The sequence below is a fragment of the Apostichopus japonicus genome, chromosome 19 (assembly GCF_037975245.1).
Source record: "Apostichopus japonicus isolate 1M-3 chromosome 19, ASM3797524v1, whole genome shotgun sequence".
In the NCBI taxonomy this organism is placed as follows: domain Eukaryota; kingdom Metazoa; phylum Echinodermata; class Holothuroidea; order Aspidochirotida; family Stichopodidae; genus Apostichopus; species Apostichopus japonicus.
This window is the reverse complement of record NC_092579.1, coordinates 4,898,474-4,920,866: the sequence shown is the minus strand read 5'-3', so window position 1 is coordinate 4,920,866 and position 22,393 is coordinate 4,898,474. Positions and strand designations below refer to the sequence as shown.

Here is a 22,393-nt window from a genome sequence, read left to right as displayed (position 1 = left end):
TATAGATCACATCTGTTGACATTAAGAAATGCTTTCTGTTTTTTCTTATGACATTTATTTAATTATTGCATTTAATTGCAAGTACGTAGTAATTTACTACACTCAAAAACGTCTTTGCGAGTGCACTACGAGTAATAGCTACTCTATTAAAACACCATCGAATATACAAATTACAATGTTTTTACAGAGTTTTACGTGCAATCTGATAAATTGCAGGCATGAGACCCATATTTTAGGGCTAGGTATTCGCAGCATAAAACACTCGGGAAGTGCCGTTTCCGGCCATCCGGGGGTTTGGAAAACCCCGAATTTTCGTGTACGCTCCGCGCCAACCGATGGTGGCACTCCGCTTAGATAGTCTCTACAAATTAGCCCCCCCCCCAGTAAATTTCCCGTTCCGCTGCACCTGACCCCACAGCACAGTATACAAACGATACAGCGATGGATATCTCAGGTCCAGCTAAAGATAACAATTAAGGTATCACGTTTCATTACTGTCTGCATTTTGTAGCGACACGGACAAAACGTCACTTGCAAGAAACAGAAATTAACTTTTTCAGATGGCCGCACGCGGTTTGGTGCCTTAAAGTGATCTATGCTAACGAGGAGATTAAACACGAGTACGAAAGAACATAGAAATACTGAGAATTCAGTCATGAATGTAATAAAAAGAATCTATTTTTATTCATAATTTTCATACAAAAAATTTATGGAAACAGTACAAAATGTTTTTCGAAATGCTACATCACAGATTCACAAGAATTAAGTGATCTATGGTATCGAGGAGATTAAACACGAGTACGAAAGAACATAGATCAACTGAGAATTCTGTATAAAAAGGATCTATTTACATTTAAAATGTTCATGCAAACAAATAACCTGATGGAAGCAATTAGTACAAAAATGTCGTTTTTTGTAACTGCTACTTCACACTTTCACTAGAATTAAAGGCACTATGCTAACGATGATATTAAACACGAGTACAAAAGAACGTAGAAAATTCAGTCATGATTGTAATAATATGGATCTAGTTACATTTAATATTTTCATACAAACAAATAACTTGATGGAAGCAATTAGTACTAATATCGTTTTTCGTGCGTTACATAAGTTAAACAAGTCACAGTCCTGACAGTTGAAACTTGTAATAACCCAACTTACTTTCGCAGACATTCTTGAATGTTAACTTAGACAATGGAACTTCTCGGTGGGTAAAATGCTCCGAGACAGGCAGTAAGAATGCATGTTGCAGTTTCACAGAAGTGACCATTATTTATCATTCGAGCATATTAAGGGCGATACTGATGCCATTTACGAGGTGACTTTAGACGCCAAATTAATTTTGATCTGTTGTAGACTGTTAAAGAGCAGTTTTCTCAGTCCATGTTGTATGTCTTTAACACTTTAAATTGTGAGAAATTATCCATTAATTAGCTGAGGTTTGCAGGAATCTCGCGAAGAAGCCTCATTGGATTATCAAAGCCTCAAGCTGACCGAAGTCAGTCTCTAAGATTCATATTTAACGTTCAATTTTCAATAACTCTGTTACTGGACGAAATACATTAATCTTGGCATGACTCGAACTGGGGACCTTATGATTGGAAGGCTTCGGCGTTAACCACTGAGCTAACACTCCTTTATAGTAAAAGAAAAAGTTTATATAGCCAGAAATAACATGTTCACAATGCATTCAACATTTGTCAAGGACATTTGAATGTCAGCCAAGGGTGCTCTGTTGTTTATTATGCAGCGAAACGAACACGTTTTGGTTGCAATCATTACAACTTATCAAACAATGGATTACATTAAAATTAAGGTGGCATACTCCTATTAGAGTCTATATCGATCCACCCGATTGTTCTTGTTCAGGGAAAGTGCCAAAAAGTAGTAGGGGAACATCTTTTTTGATATGTTATCAATCAGGATCTGGCTTTGTGTTTTGGGTCAATTGAGGCAATTTTAGACCCCTTTAGGCCTCCCAGGAGCAGTGTGCGAAAATTGTTTACTATACTGAGTACAGAGGTTGGTTTACCAGTGATGACAATTTCAGGCTCTCATAGCAAAAAACTGCATGGTCATGATACGGAAAATTTATGGTGCCATGAATGGCCAACTTGTCAGCTATCCGGTGATGGGTAAATTATAAAAAGGCAGGTTCATATTGCTATCAGTGAGATATATTTCCATCCTCTGCAACCACCTTTGGTTTTACATGTCCAAGGGAGAGTCTTTCTGCTGGATTTAACTGTTTGAATGTCATTTAAATGTCATTTAAAGACATAGCACTGTTCCATAATGTATATATCTCCAGTGTAGAATGGCTGGTAGTTGTAAATCAGGGCCTTTTGCTCTTCCTCCTGACTACTAAAGCTGTGATTACTTTTCCTAGCTGCAATCAATGTAAACAAAAAGAGAGAAAAGCTTACAAATCATTTTTATTTTAAATCATCCTATAACCTGAAAATGTAAAAGCTGACTGAGTGTCTTAAACAATCTTTATCTCAAATTTAAATGAATGGAATAATTTGTAAGGCTTTGACTCACAAAATCACAGCATTCTTCTTAGCAAAAGTGTCTTTATTATGTTATTTGGATTTGGATTTCACAGGTGGTTGAGGGAGGGAGGGGGAGGGGGGTTTGGTTGGGGCAAACTCTAAATTTCCACCAACTGATGTAGGTAGAGCATGAACGGTTATAGAAGTGCTAAAGAGCCGACACCCAAGCAAAGGGATCTGGGAGTCTTATTTATACCATAAGTGTGGTCTATAATTAGGTATAAATGCAACGTTGTACTGACAAATTCTCTTGAATGTTTGCTTGTATGAGTTGTAAAAGAGAGTGTATGCTCTGAGGAGTGGTCAGTCTTTCCCCGGCTGAATGTTACAACCCCCTGACACCCCCCCCTCCCACCTCCACTCAACCATATTTCACTTACTGATGATAGAGGGTAGGGGCCATAGAGCAACATGCAAAGGAAGCATTGAATTTAACAAGTTCCGTAAATGGCACCCTAAAGCACCCAGAAACGTTTCTAATTTACCATCCCATTCTTTAAAGATGAATTTTAAGGGATTTTACAATGCATTTCCTTTGTATTATTCTTCACAATATCCTTCCTCACCTTCGCTGACAATAAACTCTGCCATGTACTGCGATACTTTCACTGCATCCCCGGAGTGCGGAATATTTTTCTCTGAATGCATATTCCACTCAAATGGATTCTTCTCTGGATGCCATTGGGTACCATAGATAGGGTATTCGTAAGCTTTAAGTTGGAAGACAGAAAAGGAATGAAACATTAATGATGGAAACATGTTGTTAGATTAGTTCTGGAAAACAAAGCTTTCAAATTTACTTGCCACGCAAACTCATTAGCCAAGCCATTAACATCCAAACCCTAGCAATTGTGGCAGCAATTTCTCCTCCCCTGTCAGAACAGTATTTGTTCCTTACAGAAATAATCAAAGCTGTCTGTGAACCTGATTTTGAAATTTTTAAAACTAGCTGAATAATTTACATGTGCCTGAATGAAGAGATAGGTGAGCTGAAAACTAACTAGATTTTATAAGTCCCTTAAAAAGTAGTTATATGCAGTTTGTTTAGGGATTGTTGTTAAGGAATTTTCATTACTAATATTTCATATTTTATTGGTTATTTCATATTTCAAATTTTGATTATTTTGAAACGATTGCCATTGGTTTTTTATTTACAGTTTCGGTGATCTTCCCTTAATACCCAACGGCATTGCTGGAAAGACCCTTACTTCATTACTACAATCAATCTTCTTTCATGAGAAGCGTTACAGAAGCATTACATAGGAAGCAAATGTATGAAGTATTACATATGAAGCATTACATATGAAGCATTACTTAGGAAGCATTACGTAGGAAGTATTAAATAGGGAAGCATTACGTACTAGCATTACATAGGAAGCATTGCTTATGAAGCATTTCTTAGGAAGCATTACGTAGGAAGCATTACTTAGGAAGCATTATGTAGGAAGTATTAAATAGGGAAGCATTACGTACTAGCATTACATAGGAAGCATTGCTTATGAAGCATTTCTTAGGAAGCATTACGTAGGAAGCATTACATAGGAAGCATTACTTAGGTAGCATTACGTAGGAAGTATTAAATAGGGAAGCATTACGTACTAGCATTACATAGGAAGCATTGCTTATGAAGCATTTCTTAGGAAGCATTACGTAGGAAGCATTACATAGGAAGCATTACTTAGGAAGCATTACGTAGGAAGTATTACATAGGGAAGCATTACGTACATCACTGGGCTACACTTTGTAATGATTTACATTCCATGCCATTCCATTATACATACATGTTACAAAGCACACATGATCTACCCTCCTAAATTTGATAATCTATGACGCTTCATGAGCTATACAGTAATGACTTACCTTCCATGGAAGATATAAATTCCTGACCATTTTTGTCTTTATTTGTGGAAAGATCTTGATAGAAGGAGTTTAACTTATGGTTCTGGTTGAATGTCTGATAAAAAGTGGAGAGAAACAGAATGGTAATATAATAGTTAATATTTGCTTATCTTATTTTATTAAGTGGTTTGTACTGAAAACACTACGTTGATTCATTCTTTTATGAAGTAAACTAATAATGATATGCTTTCTTTTCCATCTATTTTAGAACAACCTAGCATTTGATAAAAGCAACATTGGATGTTAAAAGACAACAGTTTGTTCTTATGAAATGGTTCTGACACAAACATTTACTTATTCATTTTAGAATTCCTTAAGATAACATCGGTGGTGCAGGTTGCAGATTAGACAGCAATACACATGAAAGATTTTTGTTTGTTTGTTGACAAACGGTTTAGTCAGTCTTAGTATTAGGAAAGTACTTACTGTTGTTGTAACGCCCTTTCTATGTGCATTGAATGTGACATTTTGTGTGGAAAGTATAGAAATTATATCTTCAGGAGCTTTCCCAAACATTCTGCTCTTTTCATAACCTGGAAAGGTAAAATAGTTAGAATGATACATAACTAAAGGGTGCATGGGTGTCCGAAGAGAGGGTGGGAGGGGGGGGTGGACTATATGACCTTGTAGGCCTGCAGAAATATTCACAGGAATGCTTGAAGGAGTGTGCTTTCATTTGTTCTGAAAGGGTAATTATATTCTTAATCTTTTATGAAAAACAACTTAGTTCTGGTACTCACCAGGGAGTACACCTACAAACTAACTTATCATGATGTTCATTTATACGGCCATCCTTGAGATGGAGATAAATTCACTTTTTACCTACTTTGTTGATATCACATATATACCACGGGTTTTTCTCTGCCAAGAACAGTAAGGATCTTGTACACAGAAAAAGATGAATAAAACCTATAGAAATTGAATGCTGTTGTTGCAGAAAAGTATAAATTTTTGTACATAAGATGCTAGGTTAGGAGTACACACCATGGCATACATGTAACAGCTACTCAGATATATACAAATAGATTTTTGAAACTCTAAATGCTGCAATACTGTACTTGTGTAAATTCACCCAGGTGTATAAATGGGGACTTGCGAGGTGACTTGTATATAGTTGCGTGCGCCGGTTTGTGGCTGCACCCTATGGGTAGTCCACCAGGGGACACGTGGCTGTGGTGCACTGTGGTGCCCCAGGAGAGATTATTTGAATTGTGCACACTTTGGTGTGTAGGTGTGATAAGTTACCAATGACCAGGGTTAAGTACAGCACGGCAAGACTTTATTGTAAGTTGCGCTATATAAGAACTGAGAATTATTAAATACCAACTAAGATGTCTCACCTTGAGTGAAATTTAATGGTAGGCTGATGTCACTTGCTGACAAATTAGTGGTGAGACAGGAAAAGTCATCTCTTAACATAGCTAAAAGTTCAAAGCCAAAGCAGATTCCATAAACTACAAAGTAGTCACCTTTGTCAAAGCTCTGAAACACAAAAGATAAATGGTTAAATTTGCAGAGTTTCTTAGAAGTATATAACAAGGAAGGATCTTAAATGTCACAGTTTTTACAGGATAATATAATCGACTAGATTTTTATTCAAATCATGTAAAAGACGACACTAAAACTTTCATTTTGGTAATGACTTGTAAAAGATTAACAATTTATGTCAAAGGTGACTGGGCCTAATATTTCCATCCTCGCAGATCTTCTTCACAACAGAACTGGTTCGAACTACCCTTGAAGGAGATTCTGATCAGACTGACATGCTAGACCCCCTAAATTTTACATAGAACCTATTATTAGCTCTTACTTAGACAAGCAGTTTGTTATAAACAGACTATCTTTCTATTAAAGATAGTATCTTCGTCCTTTCTTTCACATGGAGGTAATATAGTTAACTTCCTGAATACATCGCACATCAAGAACAGACAGTTTTGCCTCAAACTGTACCACTACATGGTTTTTTTTTTCTTTCTGATCATGAAGACAAAATTAAAGCTGTAATTTAGTCACGACTTGTGGAAAGGGAGACAGTCGACACTGTCTCAAATTGATTCCAACGAGCCTGAGACAAAATGCAAATTAAATATAATAAAATAAAATAAAAACTATTAAAAATACTGGAAATGATAAGATTAGTGTGCAAGTTAACATTTTAAGACCTCACCTCCTTTGCATATTCAAACATGTAAGCAGCTGATCGTCCAATGCCAGTTTGGGTACCAAAGACCTTTGTACCTCCACCAGGAAAAACAATGCTTAAAGGAAAACAAATGAAATAGCAAACATTAGAAACATCATCAGGATGGTACTTCCACAAAAATAAACAAATAAAAAAACAAAATAAAACAAAAAAGCATGAGAACAATAGCAACATCTGTACTTTATGTCAGCATATATTATAAGCAGGCTTGGGGCGATTACATCTGAATGTAATCGATTACGATTACTTGAGAATGTATGATTACGATTACGATTACAGCCTAAAGTTGAAGTAATCGATTACGATTACATTGTAATGTAATCGTGATTACAATCAGGATTACATTGCAGTTACTTGCACAATCCTCTGCATATCTGTTTAATATAACTCTCTGCCGGGAAATAGGGCAATGAAATAGGGCAAAGGAAGGGCATTTACAGTATATACGGACAAAATTGTGGAAGTATATCTACAATTCCTACCAGGCATTACACATTTATGCCTTAACACGTTTAAGATGTGTAACCCATAAGTGCAGTAAAAAATACAATTTAAATAAGGGGTTAATCAACGGTCTAGCGTGCGTTACTCACATGATTAATGCACGATCGGGGGATAATGCAAGCGATGCACGAGGGCGGAGCGTAGCGGAGCCCGAGTGCATCCAGCGATAGCATTAACACCCGGAGTGCATTAATCATGTGAGTAACGCACGCTAGACCGTTGATTAACCCCGTTCATTCATACACTACCATTTGTGTGGGGGAAAAATCATAAAACAAAACATTTTTGGTTACATATAACCAAAGATTTATTAAAGTGATGCCCCGTAATTTTACCTTGCGTTACTCACAGGATTAACCACGGTCAGCTGACCTGAATGGACCAATAGGATTTAGGAATCTTTACTAAGTATGAATGAACAGACAATTAAACAGACAACCAGTTGTGTATGCAAAAGGATTGTGAACGCTGAGAGGCAGCATTGAACAGAATAAATCAGGTGATAAAAAATCCTTGAATATGGCGATCAAATCCCCAGTACTTCTCAGTATAAGTTTATTGTGCTAGAGAATTCTAGAAGCAGGAACACTTCTTTGGTCAGTAGAACCAAATAAACGAACAAAATAAAACGAAACAGTTGATGAAAGTCATAGTAGTTGTCACATTAGAATAGTATAATTTAGTTAATTTGTATTTGTATGACAGAAGAAGTCAATCTGTCAGCTGTTTATTTTAGAAAGTTTTTTTTTAGTAACTTTTACTTTAGTCAATGCTGGTTGTTGTTGATGTTGGAAAGTAGTATCCAAGGATGTAGGACAATTTACATAAACCCTAATCCCTCTATTCACTACAGAAATACAAGGTAGCATAATTGAGTATGTATACAAAAGAAACATCACCAGGTCAGGGCATAGTATAATAATACAAAGGTACAGGGTAGCATAGCATAGCTAGTGCACACAAAAGAAACCTACCAGGGCAGGACATAGTCAAGATGACAATGTATTGTATTGCCAAGTTATGCAAATTGATACACTATTAATTATGTGTGACATCACATCCAGCCAGTGAAGTGAGTGTTGGATAAGATTTTTATTCACTCTCCAAAATACCATCATCGGATTGAGTCCTGCTATATCTCTTAGCTGAAAAAGACGGAGCTACAATATTGTGATTTTCATATCATGGGGCACAGGATCCTATATATAGGATACCTGTATTGAAGCCTGGGCTGGCATACTTTAATTAATATCTGGCATTTAACTGTGAAAGCTTGAAACACAATTTTTCCCTGGAGATTCCAGTATCACACAATATTTAGTGTTCTGGATAGGGCAGCTTGTCGGCAGAGTTGGGATGGAAGTACATCACCTGACCGGATAAAGTAAAGCTGTATTGCAGAGCTCGTCTGACAGTTTAAGAACTGGAACCATTTGCCACTTTCCTCTCACATTGGGTCGAAGACCGGAAGCTTTCGAGGATAGTTTTATCACCGACTATAACACCTACCACAACCTGATATCAGCAACCACGTGTCAACAAGTATTGTCAACACCTTTAGGCAATATTCGTCATAGTGACAACTCAGAACTCATTTTTTTTTTTAGATAAATGTTAAATCAGAATTTCATGATGTAAAGGGGGGAAAGCTCTTCAGACTAGAAGAGGTAATCTCATTCTTTTATAGAGAAAAGAATATCCAATTAATATATATTAAGACTAAATTTATACGTGCCAGTTTGCTCTCTCGCAATTGAAAAAGATCCAGGGGTATCAAAACTTTGGAAAGTCTTAACCTTTTCAGTAGTTAAGCTAAATCTAGTATATGTTATCCTCTGGTAAAGATTGCGCCAAAGCAATCTGTTATCTCTAAGTATTCAGGAGTCCTACGTGTTCCTAAGCAGTATTACAGAACGCTGTAACCTTTATTTTGCATGTTCCTTTTTTTTTATTATTTTAAGGAGAAAGTTCCTCCTCAATAAATACCTATTCACTTAAGAAGTTGAATTTATAAAACTTGTTCTGCATCATTAGTTGGTTGGAGTATTTCTTTTTTACATTGCATATTGATTTTGGATAGCCGCTAGGCGAATGTGTCGCATTGCCACTTGCATTCTTTTTGTGGGTGACAATTAAATGGGGGCCTATCCGGGAATTCTATCCAAGATTTAAGCATAAGCATTTTCTTTGACAGAAGTGAAAAATACATAACTGGTTGGTGTCATAAAATTCAACCTGTGAATTATATGTATATTAATTGTTTGTATTTACTTGTATTCGCAGACGAATTCCGCAAGAGCAGCTCTTATTTGGTCGGTCTACCTGTGTACTTCCATTCTAGCGTCTTACTGGCGGTCCCGACAAGAACTGAAGCAACATCTAACGTAATGTTGGTTGGCAAGTAGTTAATTGTGTTTTGTATTTTACATGTTTTATGCCAGACGTGAAATCCACTTACACAATTAGTGTATCATTGTTGTTTAATCGTACAACTGTGTTACCTATGATATGAAATTACATTGTTGTCGGATGTAACTATAAATTGCGCGCACTCTAAACTAAACTGCAGGCATCAGTAATTGGTTTCAATACATTGTCATTGTTATACATTAGTCATGACTAGTCAACTAGAGTTAGAAAAACTTGTGTCAATCGGAGAAAAGTTAGGTCTCAAAGGTGTAGAACTAAAACAATTCTTAGATGATGAAAGGGACAAGCTTAAGCAAGAACGAGATGAAGAAAGAGATCGAAGAGCTAAGCAAAGGGCGATTGATGCACACGAACAAGAAGAAGATAGGCAGAGACAAGAAAAGATAGAAAGAGAAAAGGCAAAGCAGTTAGAAATACAACTCAAGATAGAAGAAGCAAAGCAAGCCCAAGCTGAGGCACAAGCACAGATAGGCAATGGAGGTTATCATGGTAATGGTAGTGCAGCAAGAAGTAGACCACCTAAACTGCCACCATTCAACCAAGAGAAAGACGACATTGATGCATATATCAATAGATTTGAACGTTATGCCACATTGCAAGGTTGGGATAGGGATACTGTATGGGCCACAAGTCTTTCAGCACTTATTCAAGGTTGTGGATTGTTTGAATATTCATCACTTTCACTTGAGGATTCCAAAGATTACGACAAGGTAAAGCAAGCCTTATTACGTGCATACCACCTTACAGCCGATGGTTTTAGGAAGAAATTTCGTGATATTAGACCTGCACATGAAGATACAGGAACCAAGTATGTCACAAAATTAAAGAATTATCTCCATAGATGGATGGAATTAGAGGAAGTAACTACTTATGAACAACTCCAAGACATAATATTGAGAGAGCAGTTCTTGAACTCATGTAGCAAAGATTTGGAAACATTTCTGAAAGAAAGAAAGCCGAAGAACATCACAACAATGGGTGAATTTACCGATCAATATGTAGAAGCACATGGAGGTTGGTATCCTGGTCACTCCAAGAATAGTAGAAGTACTCAAAACAGTAATTCCACGAGGAACCAGAATCGTAACAACGGAAGATTCCACAATCACAATCAGAAGTTCCAGCAACAAAATCAGAAAGGGAAAACGTATTCTGGGCAGAGAAGTGAACCCAGGAAATGCTATATTTGTGATAAACCAGGCCACTTTGCAAGAGACTGTAGGACAAAGCGAATGCAAACCATGGCTCTTATGACAGATGTATTTAGTGACATGATGGAGAAACGCGCCTCAACTTTGACCGAACAGAACCTTCCAGACAAAAAGGAAACTGGCGGTGCATGTACAGACATTGAGGCATTCATGATGGTAAAGCCAGATCCTCATCTATTCCAAGCAAGTAAGAAGGGATTCTTCACATTAGACTGTGGTCACAAGTTAACTGTATTGACTCAAGTTACAGCCGCATGTAAAGATCAGAATTTATCGTCGATGCCTGTTCAAATGGGTAAGATAGGGAATCAAAGTGTTAAAGTATTACGGGACAGTGGATGCAGTGGTGTAGTTGTAAGATCTCAGTACGTCAAGCCCAGCCAAATGACAGGTGACGTTAAAACTTGCATCCTGATTGACGGTACGGTACGACAATATCCCGTTGCCAACATACTCGTGGATACTCCATACTTCTCAGGTTCAGTTTCGGCCTTGTGTATGAATGATCCAGTCTATGATTTAATTCTAGGGAATGTCCCAGGTGTACGAGAACCTACCAATCCAGACCCGAATTGGGAAGAGTCACAGACACAGGATCAACCAGTACAACCACCACCAAATGTAACCAAGCCTATGGCAATAAGGAATGATGATGACCCAAATACAGTTGCCGCAGCACAGACAAGGAGTCAGAGCAAAGCAAAAGAGAAGCCCTTTAAAAAGTTAAAGGTATCGTCCCCGATTGGTGAAGAGGTTACTGCAGACATGCTACGTGAAAAGCAACAACAGGACCCCACCTTGGAAAAAATCAGACAGTTAGCCGAAACAGGAGATGATAAAGTGAGTAAAAATGGGAGTACTCATAAATATGTGAAGTCCAGTGGCATTCTCTACAGAGAATTTAGTTCTCCTCGAGTGGAATTTGGAAACAGATTTAGGCAGGTAGTAGTTCCAGTTGACTACAGAGATCATGTATTAAAGGTAGCACACGAATCGATTCTAGGGGGTCATCAAGGATCCAAAAAGACGCGTGATAAAGTAATGAGTGACTTTACATGGCCTGGAATGCAAGCAGACGTTACCAGGTATTGTCAGTCGTGTGATGTATGCCAAAGAACCCTCCCTAAAGGTCGTGTTACTAAAGTACCATTAGGAAGTATGCCGCTGATTGAAGAACCATTTCAAAGGGTAGCAGTAGACTTAGTAGGACCGATCAAGCCAGCCACAGAGCGTGGACATCGATACATATTGGTTTTAGTTGACTACGCAACTAGATACCCAGAAGCAGTACCAATGAAAACCATTGAAGCTGAGTCAGTAGCTGAGGAACTCCTTGGAATTTATTCAAGATTAGGCTTCCCAAAAGAAGTATTAACTGACCAAGGATCTCAGTTTGTCTCTGGCGTCATGAAAGAAGTTAGCCGATTATTGTCAATTCGCCGATTAACCACGACTCCGTACCATGCCATGTGCAATGGGTTGGTAGAGAAATTTAATGGCACATTGAAAGCAATGTTAAAGAAGATGTGCGATGAAAGGCCTAAAGATTGGGACAGATATATAGATCCCCTACTGTTTGCGTACAGGGAAACGCCACAGGAAAGCACAGGCTTCTCGCCATTTGAACTGCTATATGGGCGGACCGTGCGTGGTCCTATGCGGATTCTTAAGGAATTATGGACCGGCGAATCAGAAGTAAGTGAGACGAAGACTGTGTACCAGTACGTGTTGGACTTACAGGAACGTTTGGAGCAAACATGTCAACTAGCACGTGAGGAGATCAAGAAGTCTAGACAAAGGTACAAAACGTACTACAACAAGAAAGCAAGAGTAAGAAACATGAAAGTAGGAGAAGAAGTCCTCCTCCTTCTCCCCACTGATAAGAACAAGCTACTTATGCAGTGGAAGGGACCATTTCCAATAGTGGAGAAAGTTGGTACAATGAACTACAAAATAGACTTTGGCCATAGGGTCAAAACATTTCACGCCAACCTGCTAAAGAAATATAACAGACGTGAAGTGGCAGCCACTATGTTCGAGATGCCAATACAAAGTATGTATGAAGTTGTCTGCACATCGGTTCTAGAAGATGAACCACAAGAGGAATCTGGTATATCTGAACTCAAATCATTTTCCACAGATGATCTTATACATCTTCCACCTATGTTTCAGAAGGAGCGAAGTACTGATGTGAATATCAGCGGACAATTAGGAAAAACAAAAACTCAACAGGTACAACAAATATTGACAGAGTTTGAAGACAGTTTGACTGACCTACCGGGGAAGACAAAGCTCGGTGAACATGTCATCAAAGTCAGCGATACAACACCTATAAGGAGTAAACCTTATCCAATACCACATGCTCTTCGAGATGATATCCGCAAGGAGATCCAAAGTATGCTGAGGATGGGCGTAATATCGCACAGCAAAAGTCCATACGCTTGTCCGTTGGTAGCATTAAAGAAGCCGGATGGATCTTTGAGGGCCTGTTGCGACACACGCAAAATTAACATGATCACGGAGTTTGATGCTGAGCCTGTTCCAGACCAGGAAGAGATTTTTGCAAAGTTATCCAAGGATTGCTACTTCAGTAAAATCGATCTGAGCAAAGGTTACTGGCAAATCCCAATGGCAAAAGAGTCGAAGCCATTAACAGCATTTGTGACTCATGATGGGTTATACGAGTTCAATATGATGCCATTTGGTCTTGTGAATTCTGGTGCTACATTCAACAGAGTGATGAGGAAGCTTCTTAAAGGAATTGAGAATGTCCATAGTTATGTAGATGATATCCTGATACACACTCAGACATGGGAGGAACATCTCCAGAGAGTAAAAGAAGTCTTCACAAGAATCAAGAAAGCCAACTTGACGGCTAGACCTACAAAATGTTTCATTGGGTACAATGAGGTGGAATTTTTAGGACATATTATAGGAGAAGGTAGAGTAAAGCCCAAACCTGACAAAATTAAAGCCATTCAGCAAGCAGAGAGACCAACTACAAAGACTCAAGTGAGATCATTCTTAGGGTTGGTAGGTTACTACAGGAAGTTTGTACCAAACTTCGCAGCCGTGGCAGTACCACTGACTAACTGTACAAAGAAAGGGGAACCAAACGTGATTAGATGGGGCGAGAGCCAGGAACAGGCGTTCCAAACACTGAAGAGTAAGCTTGCAAGCTCACCGATACTTCAGCTCCCCGACCTCCACAGAGAATTCACACTTCGGACAGACGCTTCGGATACAGGAGTTGGTGCGATCCTTCTTCAGGAGTTTGCAGGTGAAAAATTTCCAGTAGCCTATGCTAGCAAAAAGCTGAACAAGAGTCAAATGAGATACTCAGTGATGGAGAGAGAATGCTTGGCCGTAGTCTGGGCTGTACTCAAGTTTGAGCCATATCTCTATGGCAAGGAATTTGTAATAGAGACAGACCATCAACCATTGACATGCATTCGGAAGTCGAAAGTGGCAAATGGAAGGATAATGAGGTGGGCACTGGCATTACAGCCATATCGTTACCGCATCCAAGTGATAAAGGGAGCCGATAATGTAGGGGCTGACTACTTGAGTAGAAGTACAGAAATAATGCAAGCCAATTTCTTATCCTTCATCAGCAAAGAGCTGTAAGAAATTCATTTCCAATAGTGTATGGAAATGTGTGATTTCAGGAAGCTTAGGGAGAAGCAGAGGAAATTGAAGGAGATTTCAGTGCAGGATAGGCTGAAACAAATATCCTAATGTGAGATGTGTATAAATGTGTTAGACACATTTTATTAAAGGAGGGAGTTAATTGTCACATTAGAATAGTATAATTTAGTTAATTTGTATTTGTATGACAGAAGAAGTCAATCTGTCAGCTGTTTATTTTAGAAAGTTTTTTTTTAGTAACTTTTACTTTAGTCAATGCTGGTTGTTGTTGATGTTGGAAAGTAGTATCCAAGGATGTAGGACAATTTACATAAACCCTAATCCCTCTATTCACTACAGAAATACAAGGTAGCATAATTGAGTATGTATACAAAAGAAACATCACCAGGTCAGGGCATAGTATAATAATACAAAGGTACAGGGTAGCATAGCATAGCTAGTGCACACAAAAGAAACCTACCAGGGCAGGACATAGTCAAGATGACAATGTATTGTATTGCCAAGTTATGCAAATTGATACACTATTAATTATGTGTGACATCACATCCAGCCAGTGAAGTGAGTGTTGGATAAGATTTTTATTCACTCTCCAAAATACCATCATCGGATTGAGTCCTGCTATATCTCTTAGCTGAAAAAGACGGAGCTACAATATTGTGATTTTCATATCATGGGGCACAGGATCCTATATATAGGATACCTGTATTGAAGCCTGGGCTGGCATACTTTAATTAATATCTGGCATTTAACTGTGAAAGCTTGAAACACAATTTTTCCCTGGAGATTCCAGTATCACACAATATTTAGTGTTCTGGATAGGGCAGCTTGTCGGCAGAGTTGGGATGGAAGTACATCACCTGACCGGATAAAGTAAAGCTGTATTGCAGAGCTCGTCTGACAGTTTAAGAACTGGAACCATTTGCCACTTTCCTCTCACATTGGGTCGAAGACCGGAAGCTTTCGAGGATAGTTTTATCACCGACTATAACACCTACCACAACCTGATATCAGCAACCACGTGTCAACAAGTATTGTCAACACCTTTAGGCAATATTCGTCATAGTGACAACTCAGAACTCATTTTTTTTTTTAGATAAATGTTAAATCAGAATTTCATGATGTAAAGGGGGGAAAGCTCTTCAGACTAGAAGAGGTAATCTCATTCTTTTATAGAGAAAAGAATATCCAATTAATATATATTAAGACTAAATTTATACGTGCCAGTTTGCTCTCTCGCAATTGAAAAAGATCCAGGGGTATCAAAACTTTGGAAAGTCTTAACCTTTTCAGTAGTTAAGCTAAATCTAGTATATGTTATCCTCTGGTAAAGATTGCGCCAAAGCAATCTGTTATCTCTAAGTATTCAGGAGTCCTACGTGTTCCTAAGCAGTATTACAGAACGCTGTAACCTTTATTTTGCATGTTCCTTTTTTTTTATTATTTTAAGGAGAAAGTTCCTCCTCAATAAATACCTATTCACTTAAGAAGTTGAATTTATAAAACTTGTTCTGCATCATTAGTTGGTTGGAGTATTTCTTTTTTACATTGCATATTGATTTTGGATAGCCGCTAGGCGAATGTGTCGCATTGCCACTTGCATTCTTTTTGTGGGTGACAGTAGTGTATTCAAACGTTTTCGAAGATTTCCCATCTTCCTCGTCAGGAAATAGATAATAATATAGTCCTTATGTATAGTGCATACGAAAGTAGTAATAATGATGACTACCCATGTTCAAAGATATAGGAGGTTCTAAAATAAGTTGTATAACTGTCACCTCCCTGATAAAGATACATGTAGGTATTTAACTTACCCATTTATAGAATTAAACATCTTCCTGTAATAATCTTCTGTTTGGTTCACAAATATAGGCACAACCCTGGCTCCTCCTGACTCCATCAATTTGACGTAAGATGCAGATATAAATGATCGTCCAAATTTGCTGATAGATCTCTGTTCTGTTGTCTGAGTCAGAATACCTGTATGAAGAAAAAAAGCAAAGGCCAGTTATTTTAATGTCTATAAACCTACAAAAACAATTCTTGCCGTCAACTTATGCGTCGACTGCAAGAATAAAACATTAATAAAACCATAAATGACATCGACGGAGATATTTTGTGTACAGCTAAGAAGTTTGCTGATGACACCAAATTGTATTTTGAGGTCTCTTCCAAAAGCGATTCTGAGAAATTTCAAGCGGATTAAGATAAGATTTTTTCCTGGTCTCAGGGGTGGCAAATGCTTTTTAATATTGATAAATGCACATTGGTAGTAGTAACCAAAAGTTTACATACAATCTAAATGGTGTGGAGTTACAGGAGGTCTCTGTTGAAAGAGACCTACTGTAGGTATCTACATTGACTCGTCTCTGCAACCTTCCAAGCATTGTCTTGAAGCTGCTAAAAGAGGTAATAGGGTTTTAGGTATGATCAAGAGGAACTTCAGTTTTCTGAAAGAGGACATCGTAGGCTTTTTAAGCAGTTGGTTAGGCCTCATCTGGAGTATGCTGTGCAGGCTTGGAACCCTTATTTTGCTAAGGATAAGGAAGTACTTGAAAAGGTCCAGAGGAGAGCTACTAGGATGATTAGTTCCTTAAAGAGGGTTCCTTATTATAGGCGGTTACAACTGTTGAATCTCACCACAATGGAGCTTAGGAGGTTACGTGGGGACTTGATCCAGGTTTTCAAGATTGTGTATGGTTTCGACAATTTATCCTTTACCGACTTTTTCATGTTTGCAAACAGTAGTTGTACTAGAGGTCATTGTCTTAACCTTCAAAAGTCGCATAGTAGGATTAATATTCGGCATAACTTTTTTTCTAATTGGGTTGTGAATGAGTGGAATAGTTTGCCTGAGAAAGTTGTACTTGCAAGTAGTGTCAATGGGTTTAAGAATGCTTTGGACAAGCACTTTAAGCATTGTTATCAGGTCTGAGTGTTTGTGTCTTCAGTTTTTTCCCTCTCTTTATAGGGTCCTTGATGGGGACTTAAGTGTCCTCCTGATCCTTTTTTCTACTAAACTAAACTAAACATGTGAGATTTTAATAAGAGCTGCATAATAGTACTGTGCCACCTTGCAATTAAAGGATTCACACTGATTTCATTCCCACATTTCTATAGCACCATGCGCACACTTTGGGTTTGTACAATGTTACCGACGCAACCAACCAACTGGGGAGCTTGGAGAGACTCTACAAAGTTTCATGGAAAGGGATTCTGTTCTGCACGCCAACCCCTCCCCATACTCAAAGCAATATAATAATGTATGCAGTTACTAAGAAAAGAGCATCACTGACTTGTATTAGGACTAGGCTTTACTGTAGTATGCCTGGATGGCCTTTGTGTTAGGATAACAAATGTCCAAATCATATAGTGGATTTAAGTTATTAACATTACACCATTAGTGTTACATGCAGTAGCGGTAACAGGCCTTGTTGCAAAAGCACCCATTTGTATTTATGGTATTCTGTATTGGCCCCAAATATGCCAGTTTTTTAAATATGGTCACCTTTGGTCAAAATTCGGTACTAATTTAGAATCTGTACCATTCGACCCTACTTCCTAACCCCTGAGAAGCGTATTCTAGTTATTGTTATTGTGAAGCGTATTCTAGTTATTGTCATTATGACGTCACCCATGGCTCGCGCATTGGTGGTTTGCGCTGTGGTGTGGCGGGATATAAATCACGCACTATTAGAAGCGTATCTTTTGTTTTAAATGATTCGGGGTTGGAAGACAGCCAAACTGGTTCAAATTGGTTGAGTGCCCATTTGCATATGCTCATCTGCATATCAGGTTGGCACTCAACCAATCAAGAGTTTGGTAAGGGGTGAGTTAAAAGTTTACACCAATCGGGTTCAAGGGCAGAGCGTGTGCCCTGTGCAACGCGTCTTAATTTGTTATTTTGGAATCAGGGGCTTAAGTGTTTCTTAAAGATTTATCGAGGAGTTGAAGTTTATCTCGTAGTACAGTAGGCTCCGTTATTTATATTTTCGTCTGTAGTCTTCGGGCTCTTTACATTTTAATTATCTAAAGTTACAAGTTACAGTTTTATCCTGAATCAATAAAAGAAGACATATATTATGCAGTACCCGTTTTTCCTGATTATTTCACGTTTCACGCTCGGTTCTACGGTATCAGTGTAAGGCCGGGCTTACCGTTCCCGAACTACCTAAAATAAGCCTTACACCCCTAACCCTATACTTCCTAACCCTACTTCCTAACCCCTAACCTTATTCTGCCGATTCGTAAGCTTTGCCATTCATATGGTACAGATTCTAAAGTTAGGCCCAAAATTCTTAAACTATTTTTGTTATCACCCTGGAGGAACTTCACCTCACTTTATCATTGGGACATTCAAACACCTTGTGTGTTCATAAAAATGTCTGAGAGCAATTTGGAGAGTAAAGACCTCCAAGAGTGTACGTTTTGAAAACTTCTAGCAAGCTATAGCTTGGGGCATGTACAGACTACATTTAATTAGGCCAAGCCTAACGTTAGGCCTAACTTAACCTAGTTGCTTGTTTTCAATCACATAAAGCCTATTGACAATCATATTCTTAAATGTAAGTTAGAGTTACTATATAGCGTACCTATAATTGGCCTCGAGTCTCCCGTTGAACTCCGTTCCAATTGCACTGCTTGCATCTTCAAAGTTGTTAATAACATTACCAATGCAAACTCACGACTTAACTGAACCCTCGCCATTGTGGATTTAAACTGGGCACTAAATAAGTGTACATGCTTATGTATATTCCCAAAAGGAAATCCACTTTGGCTGGTGCTTCGTATCATTAATATTAGGAATTTAAGTTCCGTACAACAGAGGCATACCGTGCTCAACGAGGTAAATGAATCATTTACCTCGTTGACCGTGCTGAAATACACAATCAGCTGGTTGGATCTAGTACGTAAACAAACAGTGAAATGCACAGTTCATTTGTCGGACACGACCTTATTCTATGGAATGCCCTTTGTGCGAACTTAAAATAGCCAGACGACTTTGTAATTATTGTCCGAACTTCTGTTGTCGGCCTAAGCATGCAGTTACTTATTGAATATCTAAACGTCTGAAAATTACTTTCTTACAAAACTCTCGCAAATCTTGACAAAAATTAAATAATCTGGACTGTAGTCCTTCTCACAGACGTCAACAATTTGAAAATAATCATCGTCATGTTAGAAGCCGCTTGGCCTTTATACTTTCCCGATGTTCGACGTTTAAATTTTTTTTTAAAAATACAGTTCAACGTAAGGTATGATATTCATTTGCTTTGCGTTTAGCCAAGATGGTTAAGACTTGTAATGCATTAAGAGGATATATATAACCGTGCACTGGCAGGCTAACCACAATAAGTTCATAAAATCACCGTTTGCCAATTGTTTGTAAGTCTTCAATTTGATGTCCCATCTGCGGCTTTCATGGAACTGAGATTGCGAACTGAATACTCTAGAATAAAATACAATATTTCAACTTCAAATTTATTTCTCATATGTTTGTACAAGATTAATACAAAACTATAATATATATATATATATATATATATTTATATATATATATAAATATATATATGTATATATATATATATATAAATATATATATATATGTATATATATATAAATATATATATATATATATATATATATATATATATGTATATATATATATATGAAATTGTATCGAGTTGGAAAATACATATATATATCTCAGTGAGTTGAAATCACTCTTGTGGCATATTTCGGTTTTTCTCTGGTTTGCTTTTCATTGGTCAGCCGATCGAGTGTAATGCTCTAATCTACTTCATGTACTTCAAATACATTTTAATTGTTTTATTTGAAAATTGATGCTGTGCAGTGGATTTGGTATTTCTTGTTTACGAATTGGGAAATGAAGTTATGAAACAAGTTTCGTACACTATATGGCTGTACAGTGAACTGGTGGTGTGCTTTCAATACGGTCTCATACCGAATTAGTTCGATTTCTGTCATCTTTTGGAAAAGCGTGCAGGTGAAATCTGTCGTTACTTGTGGTGGAGCAACCTGCAACCACACATCGGCTCGGCCAAATTAACAGTTACGAGATAAAGTTACCTTAAAACAAAACTCCAAACACCAAATCTCAATTACTACAGAGCACTGCAACACTGTAATGTTGTGTGTTCTCAGACTGGAAGATTAGAGTTCCTCGACTGACGTCACGCCGCATTACCGTATATACAACAATTTTTAGAAAGTTGTTATTACCCTCGAATTTTTAATCGTTTATTCCTAGAGGATGCAAGCTTCGTTTGAAACAAATTGGGTATCATTGGAAAGCTACGAGTGTGTAGAAAACGATGATTCATTTAAATTTTCCCATTTCACCCCTCTTTAAAGATTTATCTGAATTTATGTCATGCCGGGCTATTACAATGGCTAGCTCATTCCCTAACGTGGTGGTCACGACACGTTAAATTGGAGAAAGGACTATCAGATATGTCTGAAAAAAAGGTTGGTGTGTCTCAGGGAGAGGGGGCGGGGGATCCATTGTCTGCTCTACTGTTTACCTTATACACGGACAAAATATGCTAATGACACTGCATTATCATGCAAAATAACCAGTTCGTTGTCAATAATAATTTGAATTATCAACAATCTGTTAATGATATCGTTTCAACAAGAAAGAACCATCCAAATAAAGAAAGCGAAGGAATGTGTTTTGTTGTTAAGATTCTTAAGTATACGTCACAGATATTGAATATATATAGATAATCAGTCATTGAGAGAAATTGTGCTGCTAGGAGTGAGTTCGTCAGAAGGACTGACAAAATAAGAAATGACAAAAAAAAAAAAAAAAAAAAAAAAACCATCGCATGTCCCACTTACGGGTCTTTAAAACCTCAGAAATCGTTATACCTTGCCGAAATTCAGAACGATAATAATAATAATAATAACAATAATAATAATAATAACAATAATAATAATAATATTGAGGATTTATAAAACGCAGACATATCCACCGATAACCGTGTTCAAGGCGCATAGCAATATTGCCCTGGTCAACCATAACCTGTCAAACATTGAGACAATCCTTCCACATGGCAGCAGCTAAACAGCCCCCAGCTGCCAGTTTTATCTCACAGGTCCCAATTTATACACCTGCAGGGTGAAGAGAGGTAATGGAGATAAAGTGCCTTGCAAAAGGACACAACGTAATGATCTGGCCAGGAATCGAACCAGTAAGCCTTTGATCACAAGTCCACTGCCGTAACCATTTGACCACAACGCTCTCATTGTACACTGTACAGGAAGTCATTCATTGATCGTGCTGCAATATTCTTCCAGTCTGATCATTTAGAACCGTTAATATCATATAATACCGGTCATTGATTTGTCATTTTATGTGGTAACCTTTTAAGAACTTTACTTACCTATTTATACATAATACCTAAATTTTATTATCACACGTTTTTTTTAAATATTTGATAGTTCTTCGAACTCCATTAAATATTTACTATTTATAATGGGTGTACGTTCACCAGTGTCAGGTTTTGAGAAATGGGCCAGATGCTGGGGTACAATCTCGCTCTTCGGATGGGGTTCGTCAAATGTCGGTCCTTGGAGCAAGTATAGGTGAGACAATAAAAAACATCTGCTTTTTTCTTAATTATATGAATATTCATCGAAAAGAGATGGCTGGAAATGAACCCGGTCGGTGTTCTTTCACTATCATCGGTTTTCATACTAGCTTGTACTGGCTTCCTAACCCTCTTTGGATTCACTAAACTAAAGTAACTTTTGAACTGAAAGCTTTCATATAAACTAAAGACAAGCAAGTTTATTTTTCTTTCATGAATGTGCTTTAAAATCCTGTCATATTTTTAGAAGTATCTTTTGTTTCATCAAGGTCTCATAACCATAAAGCGGACAATCCATAGCTTAAATTCCTTGATAGTTTAGTTTAGTAG

At 37.7% G+C, this 22,393-nt stretch overlaps 2 protein-coding genes across 2 annotated transcripts; one reads left to right on the top strand and one right to left on the bottom strand.

Annotated features, from left to right (window-relative positions):
* Positions 1-648: 648 nt before the first annotated feature.
* On the bottom strand, positions 649-19,286 carry LOC139959509 (gamma-glutamyl hydrolase-like). The gene is made up of 8 exons (XM_071957181.1): positions 19,040-19,286; positions 16,262-16,427; positions 6,622-6,712; positions 5,795-5,936; positions 4,881-4,987; positions 4,416-4,509; positions 3,122-3,265; positions 649-2,389 (listed from the first exon to the last, which is right to left on the bottom strand). Exons 1-8 carry the CDS (start codon positions 19,239-19,241, stop codon positions 2,268-2,270), a joined length of 1,068 nt encoding a protein of 355 aa, XP_071813282.1. The 5' UTR covers positions 19,242-19,286; the 3' UTR covers positions 649-2,267.
* LOC139959512 (uncharacterized) lies at positions 7,814-16,072 on the top strand. The gene has a single exon (XM_071957189.1). It carries the CDS (start codon positions 9,777-9,779, stop codon positions 14,427-14,429), a length of 4,653 nt encoding a protein of 1,550 aa, XP_071813290.1. The 5' UTR covers positions 7,814-9,776; the 3' UTR covers positions 14,430-16,072.
* Positions 19,287-22,393: the final 3,107 nt, after the last annotated feature.